At 42.4% G+C, this 10,984-nt stretch overlaps 1 protein-coding gene across 2 annotated transcripts; it reads right to left on the minus strand.

Annotated features, from left to right (window-relative positions):
- Positions 1-3,045: 3,045 nt before the first annotated feature.
- LOC118417010 lies at positions 3,046-10,643 on the minus strand. Of its 2 annotated transcripts, XM_035822333.1 has the most exons (5): positions 10,341-10,643; positions 9,584-9,782; positions 8,440-8,639; positions 6,184-6,333; positions 3,046-3,518 (listed from the first exon to the last, which is right to left on the minus strand). In XM_035822333.1, exons 1-5 carry the CDS (start codon positions 10,574-10,576, stop codon positions 3,410-3,412), a joined length of 894 nt encoding a protein of 297 aa, XP_035678226.1. In that variant the 5' UTR covers positions 10,577-10,643; the 3' UTR covers positions 3,046-3,409. The 2 variants fall into 2 exon arrangements, with proteins under 2 accessions (XP_035678226.1, XP_035678227.1); XM_035822334.1 differs by lacking the exon at positions 6,184-6,333.
- Between the last annotated feature and the right edge of the window lie 341 nt (positions 10,644-10,984).

Consider the following 10,984-nt stretch of genomic DNA (forward strand, 5'->3'; position numbering starts at 1 on the left):
TTTTTGGACTTCGCGAAAGCGTTCGATTCCGTTTCCCACACTTTGCTAATCCACAAACTGCAGATGTTTGGCTTCGGTGGTAACCTCCTGGCGTGGTTTACCTCCTACCTAACCGATCGCCGTCAGCGTGTGGTAGTGGAAGGTTGCCAGTCCAAATGGCTCCCGGTGACATCTGGTGTTCCACAGGGCTCCATTCTTGGGCCCTTTCTCTTCCTTCTGTTTATCAATGACTTACCTTGTGCAGCAACTCAATCTACTGTAGCACTCTTCGCTGACGACTCTAAATGTTTTAGGGAAGTCAGCAAGCTAAATGACTGTGTTAAGCTGCAAAATGACATCACTGCTATGTACAACTGGAGTCTTAGTTGGAAGATGTCTTTCCATCCTTCCAAGTGTAAACTTATCCGTTTAACTCGCTCTAAGAGTCCTATTGTGTACTCTTATCACATGTCTGGTACTACAATAACATCTGTAGACAGTATGCCTGACCTTGGGGTCATTGTCCAGTCGGACCTTCAGTGGAGCAGTCACATCTTAAAGATGGTAGCCAGGGCCAATTCTATGACTGGTTTCATCAAAAGAACAATCGGGTTCAACTCTAGCACTGATGTACGCAAGGCACTGTATATTACATTGGTTAGAAGCATCTTAGAATACTGCTCACCTTTGTGGTCCCCTCAGTCCCGCAAACTCATGTCCCTTGTAGAAGGGGTGCAACGACGGGCGACTAAATTCATTCTAGGAGCCCACTCGAACACCCTGACCTACAAGGAACGTCTTTCCACCCTTGGTCTGTTGCCTCTTACGCACAGGCGCGAAGTGTGCGACGTCATGGTGTTTATCAAGTCAAAACCTATTGTTCACAAGTATGTATCCTTCCCTTCCAGACCCTCTAGATATCTCAGATCTCACATGCTCACCCCCATTAGAGTAAGGACATCAGCCTTCAGCTCTTCTTACATACCTAGGCTGGTCACCATCTGGAATCAGCTGAGTCCTGTCCTCCGTAATATTGGGGTTCAAGCCACTGAAAAGTCTAACATCTTGACATTCAAGCGATCGCTTGTGAGAGCCACGTTTGTGAGATTTGACACCCAGTTCAATATCGACGTCCCCTGCTCTTGGTCCACATCTTGTGGGTGTGCCTCATGCACTGCTTTAAGGCCACATTAGTATTATAATTAGCTTTTTACTCTGTACATAATGATATTTGATAATTTTGTATATACATGTAATCAATTCTGTGTATAATTGTTACCGAATTGTATATTCATGTCTACTGACTTTTGATGTCTAATGTTTATTGTTTGATTTGGTTTCGTTTTGTTTTCTATTATCATTTCAGGTTTGGGAGGACAACTTGTAAAGGTGTTGATACACCTGTTTTGTCCTCCCTTCCACTTGTTTTTGCATGTGGTGAATTCAAATAAAGAAATAAAGAAATAAAGAAAACACAAAAACCCAAACAATATTAGTCATTGGCATAATTACCTTTGCCAGAATGGCTAAGGTTATGTTTTGGGCTTGTGAGTCTGTGTGTGTGTCTGTGTGTGTGTCTGTGTGTTAACAGCATAACTCGAGAAGCCTTGGATGGATCCCGATGATATTTGGTAGGTGGGTAGGGGTCGGGAAAACGAAGGTCAAGTTCGATAATGGACCCCCTAGCGGCTTGCTAAGGTACTGCAGCGGAAACTCAATTTTTTATATCTCGTGTTCTGGACATGCTGTGGTCATGATTTTTGAGTGGTAGATAGTCCTCGAGGCAGAGAGTAAGTGCTGTGAGTTTGGGCCCCCTAGCAGCTTTTTTGGAACTGCAGGCGCCGGTTTCCTTTCAAACTTTGGACGAGAATAACTCTACAACGTGTTGACGGATCGTCATGATTTTTGGTATGTAGATAGAATGAGTGATGACTTACATAATGGTATACTAATTATGCAAATCAACAGCTAATTTGCATAATTAATGAGGAAAATTCATAAATCCACTGCATTCCATGATAGGACTTTCAAACTTGTCGCATATGTAGCTGGGAAGGAGAGAAATGTCGATAGATATCAATTATGCAAGTGATGACCTCATTTGCATAATTAATGAGAAAATATGAACATGTTGACGGATCATCATGTTTTTTGGTATATAGGTAGCGTAAGTGAAGACCTACATAATGAGATACCAATTATGCAAATCAACAGCTAATTTGCATAATTAATGAGGATATTTTATAAATTCACTACATTCCATGATAGGACTTTAAAACTTGTCACATATGTAGCTGAGAAAGAGAGAAATGTCAATACATATTTATCATGCAAATGATGATCTCATTTGCATAATTAATGAGAAAATATGAACGTGTTGACGGATCGTCATGATTTTTGGCATATAGATAGCCCAAGTGAAGACTTATATAATGTGATACTTATTATGCAAAAAAACAGGTAATTTGCATAACTGATTAGGAAAAGTTAATAAATCCACTGCATTCCATTATAGTACTTTCATCAAAGTTGTCACATATGTAACTGAGAAAGAGGGAAGAGAGTAAGAGGTGTATTTAAAGACTTTGAAAGAGAATGGATCAAAGGATCATCATGATTTTTGGTATGCTGATAGCTTAAGTAATGCTTGATACAATTTGATATCAATTAATTGTAACTTGGGATCTAATTTGCATAAAGAATGCCGAAATTTTATAAACCAACTCCAAGCATATAATTATAAAGAAAATGAAATGAGTAACGCATTTGTCTGCAGACATCATTCTACATAACAAACCTGGTTTATTTGGCAAAGGTATGTGTTCGTGGAACTCTAGTTTGTGTATATTCCTTGGTCAACACTTTTACTTTTTGTTTACGTAAACATCCCGGCCGGGGCCCGGTTTGGAAATGTGACCTAGGCCTTAGTATTTCTTTTAAAAAAGTGCAGCCAGCTTTCCTTGCCACTATTTCCCATACAGGGCGTCCACCTGTAAGGGGTATGTAGAGACGTCCAGCTGTTTCATTCTTAGCCAATACTTCACTACAGGGGCGCATAACAAATCATAGGATCTCGCTCATCTTTATTTCCACTCATCCTCCATTAAGCATGTCCCTGTTTCCTAATGCTTCCGATGTCATACTATAGGATAGCACTGTTAAATACACGCAGTGGAGAAATTGGATCTAGGCTACTAGATCAAATAACCTCCGAGAAAGGTTGCAATGAACTCTGTTAAGATACTTTGAACTTGAATTTGATACGCAGATTGATCATGGAGAGTTTTGGAGAATAGCTTCACTCTCTCTACACATATGTAACATTATGTGTGTGTCATGAACATGTGTTCTGTGATATGCCGTACATGTTGGAGTTGGAGTGAATATGTAGAGTGTAGAAACATGAAGAAATGACATAATCCGTCAAACATCACTCTGTTTTGTTGAAAGGGTTGAACGGGTAGGTGAGGGTGACAGTCCGGCACAGCGGTCCCCGGTGAGCGAAGCGGGAAGTGCGAAAAGTCGCTTTTGGTAGCTTCCTGAAAAACAAGACAATATGAAAAGTACTGCCCACAGGGTGTTTCTTTACCAACCTGCAAAACCTCACGCACTTCCACTTTCGTGAGGTGCCCGTAGTAATACCACCCACATGTGAGATGCCTCAGCCCCGTAGTAATACCACCCACACGTGAGGTGTCTCAGCCCCGTAGTAATAACACCCACATATGAGATGCCTCAGTCCCGTAGTAATACCACCCACACGTTAGGTGCCTCAGCCCCGTAGTAATACCACCCACACGTGAGATGCCTCAGCCCCGTATTAATACCACCCACACGTGAGGTGCCTCAGCTCTATAGTAATAGCACCCACACGTGATGTGCCCCAGCCCGTAGTAATAGCACCCACATGCACGTGAGGTGCATCAGCTCCGTAGTAATAGCACCCACACGTGATGTGAATATGGTGGGTTACATGCATCACATGGATGGATGGACTGTGCGTTGACTTTCGCAAAGCCTTCGACCCCTGATGGCGAAAAAAGTCCCTTTGAAGTAACCACAGGTGTACTCCGAGGGCGACACATTAGCGCCTTTCCTTTTCATAATTGTACTGAATCACATCTTACGTATTTCTGTTGAAACGGCTCCAACCACAGCTGAACAAATTCTCGCAGAACAACAGGCCGGATTCAGGAAAGGCAGGTCCTGTGTCGAGCAGATCTTCAATCTACGTATAACCTATGAGAAGTACAAGGAACTTGGGGAACCAGTGTATCACACATTCGTCGACTACAAGACGTGCTTTGATAGGATATGGCAGAACGGACTGTGGGCAGTTATGTGTCGTTTCAACATAAGTCGGGGTATCATTAACTCCATAGAAGCACTTTACAAGGTGTCACAGAGCACAGTCATGATAGGCAATGATTTCACGACTGCTTCACTACGTTAGTAAGAGTGCGGAAAGGGTGCCTGCTGTCACCAACACTCTGCAACATCTTCTTGGAAAACATCATGAAGTCTCCAGTCAAACTTGCAGGTCGCATCATCAACTACCTACAAATTGCCGACGATGTCGACCTGTTTGATGGCTCTAACCTGCCAATAAGCTCACTTTAGCTGCCTGGACTCTGCCAGTTGGAGATACGGTATGGAAGTCAGCCTTGAGAAGACCAAGTGCCTAGTGACTGGCCCGTCAGACACAGTACAGGTTACAGTGAGAGGCACTGACCTAGAACAGGTTAGTGAATTTACATACCTGGGCTACCTTCAGACAGAGGACTGTAGCTCAGTAAGAGTAGTCAAGGTCAGGATAGCGAAGGCAACTTCCGTACTGTCGAGACTCAAACACGTCTGGAATAGTCATAACATTTCCCCGCAAACAAAAATTCGACTACTACGTTCCCTTGTGCTATCGATCTTCCTATATGGCGCTGAGGCATGGACTTCAAACGTAGACATTGTGAAGCGGATTTTTGCATTCGAGATGAACTGCTACCGAAGACTACTTCGGGTCCACTGGTCATCGCACACCACAAACAGCGAAGTCATGCAGCGCGTTAATACTCTGGTAGGCCCATGTCCCAGTTTCCTTTCGCTTGTGAAAAAGAAGAAGTTACAATGGTTTGGTCATGCTACAAGAGCAAAGGGCACTTTAACTCACACCATACTGCAAGGAAGGACAGAAGATGCAAGACTTAGGAGACGTCCTCGACGGAATTGGACCAGTGACTAGAAAGAGTGGACTGGAAAGACAGTCCAGCTGCTGGCAACTTTGGCTGAAGATAGACAAAGGTGGAAGAATTATGCTGATCGGATAGCTGCCCCTACGACCGGTGAGGCTATGGGACCGGTGAGGTGAGGTGATTTCTCTTGATAGCCTGCATGAAAAGGGCATTGAAATTCAGCCCAGACGAAGGCGTCGCCAACCTGCAGTGAACCTCACAGATTTAGATTTCGCAGACGACCTAGCTTTGGTCGCACAACTGGTCATAGATGCAGAAGAACTGCTCCAGACACTCGAGAGAGCAGTAACGAGTGTTAGACTGAGTTTATATGTACAGGTACCTCTTCTGAATCAGTAGAATTTAAATCTGTGTCTGGTGTCTGCTTAGGATCCTCTATTATGGACTCAGAAAAAGATTTTAAAGTAAGGAAAGCCATAGCTTGGGATATATGTAATAGACTCGACAAAATTTGGCTCTCTAATATCGGTAACAAACTCAAGACACAAGTTTTCCGCACCATTGTCGAGCCGGTACTTCTATATGGCGCCGAAACGTGGACACTGAGCACACGTCTGGAGAAGAGACTTGATGTAACATACACCTCACTTCTGCACAGGTGAAGAAGTGATCTCTTCACTCATCTTCTGGCATGGAGGCCGAGGGGAAAGACCCCCCCCCCGCCAGGGACGACAGATGATGATGATGATGATGATAGCGATGATGATGATGATGATGATGATGATGATGATGATGGATGGATGGGTGGGTGGATGGATGGATGGATATGCTGTATATCGTACGGTGTATGTAACAGTGGCTTAAGGTACACAATCCCGGACTTTCAACTCTCAACTCACCCGGTACTTATCAAATCTACTACAGCACAAGTGCACTGTCGTCGCCGGGAAAATCCCATCGTAAGTGTTTACTCCGATGAATGTGACCAGAGCTATAAACAAAATTCCGTTTGGCCTACCTGTAGGTAGTACGCATGCTTGTGGCAAATGGTGACTCGGGGTCATGTATGACGTCCACTTTGACCTGGGCCGTCTCCCGTGGCACGTAGCCGGAGTACCCTGGGCAGGGCCGAAGTCTGGGCGCGGCGTCACCAGGACAGCCGTGTATGCTGAGACCAAGAACACGCGTTGCACAAACATATCAGTTGAACAAAATTCATTACATTATACTTCAACAGTCAAAATGCACAACATGGCCTGTAGCCTTCCGTCTTCATTTGCATGCGAAGAAGCCTAATTTTCAAACAGGAGTTGGAAGACCTCACACCATCGTCAAGCAATATCATTTTCTGTCCGTAGGGAGGCACAACACTATTGAAGTAACTACGGTATTTGCGGTGTGGCTGAGGTGTTTGATGCCAACTTTAACTTCCAATATGCCAAATGTCAGACTAATCCATTAGAAGGACACAGACAAGACATGTTGACAGTATGAAATCTCCATGAAATATATATATTCTGATTATGCAAATGACTTCCAGATCTTCCACATCAATAAATAAATAACTAAATCTTCATAATCTTTGCTTGGTTATGTACACCTTTAACTAACTTACACAGGTCAAAATGTAGGCAATCAAATCATTTATTGTAACAGTTAAAAGAATTATAGCACTTTGGCATTGAACATGCAAATTAGACACATTTGCATAATTGGTATCTATCAATACTCCACCTGCCACAAACAATGTATGTAACAGGTATTTGAGTCCTGTATTAATGGAAAACACGGCAAGTATTGATTTTTCTCATTAAATATGCAAAATAAGAGGCAATTTGCACAATTTGCATTTCATTATGTACATCTATGTCCAAGCTACCTACATACTAAATATTATTTAAGAGTTCACCTTCCGTTCAGTACATTTTCATCATGAAATTATATGAAGACATTCAACAATTCCCAGTACGATAACTAAGTCTAAGTACCGTTATAAGCTTCTCGTGATGTGGGTACATTTATTATTACAGTGAACTTTATCAAATAGGGCATATGTTTTAACAATTTTCAAGCAGGTGCAGGTACTGTGAAGTAGTTAGCGTTTGTTTTCTTCAAGATGAAAACTTCTTCTTCTTCTTGTTTTGTATGAGCCATTACCGAAACGGAGACGTCTCGAATTACAGCCCTGTCGCTTCATACTTTTTTCTGAAAAATCCCAGGACCAACAACAACATATTTTGTATCAAATACAATACACCTGCAACAACAATCATTAATACTTAAATAAATCAATAAAATCGTCGCCATAGCAATAATTTTTATTGCCACACTTGTTTCAGATGATCTCTGATCTCCGAACTTACGCACAAAGTACTTTTTGTGATATGATTGAATTATGATTTGGATTGCAGGTTGTAAATAGATTATAGACTTATTTTAGATTAACTTGTTAGATATGAGTCCATTTTGAGTTCTTGTAGACTCAAATATCAGCAACGCTGTCTGAGAGTCTGTGTAATGTACTTTTCACATTTCCTAATAAATAGATAAGTTAACATGGCTGAAAAGCTGGAAATGGTGTGTTTTTGGTGAAAATTGTGTTTCGGCCCGAGGCTCATTTCCGGATAATCTTACGCCTTCAATGTAAACAGGTTCCCTGACCTAGATTGACCTCTGAGGTGCTGTTTAAGGGAAGTTGCAATGCCGCACGACACAATTTAGTTTGTGAAATAAATGTTTACTTTCTTGTTTTCTTTCGGTGCCTTTGATCCTGTGTGAATCACAAGCATGTTGTGTACGTGTTGTAATCAAGACATAAAAGTGTGATTTTTTTTTTTACAGTAGAGCATGAATGTACCGTATGATGTCATTTTTCCTATGGAATGATTTTTTTTTCATATTCAATTTTTGAACAGTCCATTTTTGCATTAGGAGGAAGGTGGAGTGAACATCACTGAATTTGCTCATAAGCAAATACCGGTCTTTCTATTTGGAAATAATTATTCAAAATGCATTTAAGTTCGCGGGGTTTTAATTTCGCGAAAGCGAGAAAAAGGACTTTTCGCGGTGGTTTTAAGTTCGCGGTAGCACCATGCACTGTAGTCTCTTAGCTTACTGCCATGGAAAAATGTTCGCGGTGAAACGGCCACCGCGAAAACCGCGAACATTAAACCACCGCAAAAATTTCTGTATTTGATAAATGGCGTTGCTAGCTAGCTTTGATGTTGTCACAGTCTGTCAGCTACATGAATACAGGCTGACAGAAGTGCTTTACCTGGTTTGGTGGGGGACATGTCCACTTCCGCCTCCATGGCAGCGGTCGGGTGTCCCTGTGTCCCCCGTGCGCCTGCGCAGTTGTTTTGGGTCCCAAACGCCAGTCAGGTTCTGCCAGTTGATGCACTTGATTTCATGCCGGCACGGTCGGTACTTCACCCTGTCTGTGTGCTCCTCAAATATGGTCATTGGAGGGCAACTCTACGGCGGAGGTGGGGCAGAGAAAGGCCATTTGAGGATGATGAAATGGAAGAGTGCTACGTTTACGAACTTGTAACTGCTGAGAAGATCATGAACAATTCAGATCCCAGAGTGATTGTTCGTCAGGTGAAGCCAGCTACCCAGAGGCTGTGTAAGGTGGTTTATGCCTGTCGGCAAATTCGGTTACAAACGTTACAACCACGAGTAAGACGGTTGCCACGGTTGTATCATTATATGTATAAGACTGTGGCCGTTTTTGTGACGCTTAGCAGTTTTTCTTGCTTTGTAAGGAAACAAGAAAGGATTGTTGACTGTTATTTGTAGCCTACTATGCTTAATGACATATTGTACTAAATGGCTGTAACAAACGTTACCATTGTTTGGTGCTTCATGCGTTATCTACTCAACCTGGTGTAAAAAAAGCTGCCTACTTCTTAAATGTCCTCTTATACCTAGATAATGTAGCCAAAACTGTAGATCATTACGAAGAAAAAATGTTGTGACAACGTTAACGAAATTAAAAAAAGTTCAATTCTGTTGCCATTCTTTGGCTAACGTTATCTTTTTAAAGAGGAATTTCCTGAACAGCCAAGTAGGTTTGATTGAAAATAACCTAAACTCGCTTATTTGCATATTTCAAGAACGAGCCAATATTGTTTCGTCAGTCGTGAACCCCATTGATTGCTGAAATAGAAGTGGTTAGTAAGTTTGAAACGACTTTTCTTGGTACTGTAGTAGACGGTCTGATTTTTGTACCTATTGTCCAGGGCATGCTTTAATTTGTTTTCATTTTTCGGTGGCAGCTTTTTTGATGTCGGGAACTTTAGTAGAGAAGAAGTAGTGTACATGTGTATTTGGTCCCGGTTGCAGCTTCTTTCATTGTAGAACAGTTTCAATGTTAGTTACTGCAGAGGATCTTCCCCAACAATCAGTAGAAGCTGTACCTGTTGCTGCGCAATGCTGGAGCCCTGCCCTGCCTGCTTGTATGAGGTGGTCCACTGCAAGTCCGTGCTTAAACGGTTGAGTACATCCGAAGGCCCAGTTATATCAGATAGGATGTTCGTCGATTGGACAATTTTCGGAAGTACTCTTACAACCTTGTGAGGTGGAATGGAATTCACAATGGGCTTTGTGTCCAGATATCTGGGGAAAATTCATAATTGATAAAAACATGAAGCCCCGGATTCATTCGCTGTGATAGCACCACACGCCATACGTTTGAAAGAATCGGGTGCAATACTTTAGTAGTTTAAACATATAAGGTCGTGGTCACAAACGGCGTAGGTCATATTGTAGATGTGACCTACGCCGTCACCTGATATGACCCCTGTCACATTATCCACGATCTTCGTGCGTATCGATGGAAGATCGGCCATATTTAAGATATCGACAGAGCGTTGCGCGTATTTTTCACCTTAAAACCGCACCTGTCACATATAAGCCATACTTCGTACCTTGTACAATTGTTGTGCAATAAAGTTATAATCATAAGCGAGGCTCGGGCGATTGCCGCAGAATCGTCGTCCGATCGATTTTCGTCAAATGCGACAGCGGTATTGGGTGAGCGTACTTGCGTCAATCGCAGGTAAATCACAAGTTAATCGTACGTAAAATTGACCATCGCCAAGTGTCGTAGAACAAGCCTCTTTTCTACATAGCTATGGTGTGGAAATTCATCTCGTTTATGATTCCATTACTAACCTATGTGTGTTCAGGTCAGTTGTGCCGAGTCCCACACATATAGGGCGGTCTCGTATGAGACGGCGTCTTGGTCCGGGTGGCACCACGCAGTCAGTATCAGGTCGGCTCTCTCCCCGGACTAACGATGGCAAGTCATGGTACAGGATGGGAGGCAGAGAAACGGCATTCGCACAGTTGTAAACGTGGGCATATGTGGTCAGGTCAGGTAACTCTACCTTTGCTACACCTGGTGCCATGCTTCAGCTACTGTAACACCTCTACTTCGTGTCGAGGCCGATAAGCCAAGTACGATACACATAGCGTAACATGAAGTAGGAATAATGGAACAATCAAAGCTGTTCCAGAACATATCGTCATTAAAAAAACTATTGTTGCAAAGCAGTTCTATGAAATATTTCACAGAATTTCGTAGTTACACGTTATGTAGTAACTTGTTACGAGGGGGTAGAAGTGATTTCATAACAGACTCTTTTTTTTCATCGAATAAGTTGAAATTTGACACAAAGGTAAAGGCATATATCTCGCTGAGACTTGAATAAGTCAATGTGTGGTTCAAATTTCAATGAGCGACTGAGATGATTTCAAGATGACCTTAAAAGTCCGACAGAAGATTACTAGTAGTATTCCGCTGATCCACTTTTAAA

This window comes from Branchiostoma floridae, chromosome 6 (genome assembly GCF_000003815.2).
Source record: "Branchiostoma floridae strain S238N-H82 chromosome 6, Bfl_VNyyK, whole genome shotgun sequence".
In the NCBI taxonomy this organism is placed as follows: Eukaryota; Metazoa; Chordata; class Leptocardii; order Amphioxiformes; family Branchiostomatidae; genus Branchiostoma; species Branchiostoma floridae.

Excerpts from the sequence above, each read along its gene's own strand:
- LOC118417010 (XM_035822333.1), bottom strand. The coding sequence starts at position 10,576 with ATGGCACCAGGTGTAGCAAAGGTAGAGTTACCTGACCTGACCACATAT. Across the intron at positions 8,640-9,583 it reads CCAGCATTGCGCAGCAACAG|AGTTGCCCTCCAATGACCAT; the intron begins GTACAGCTTCTA and ends CCTCCGCCGTAG. Across the intron at positions 3,519-6,183 it reads AGCATGCGTACTACCTACAG|GAAGCTACCAAAAGCGACTT; the intron begins GTAGGCCAAACG and ends CTTGTTTTTCAG.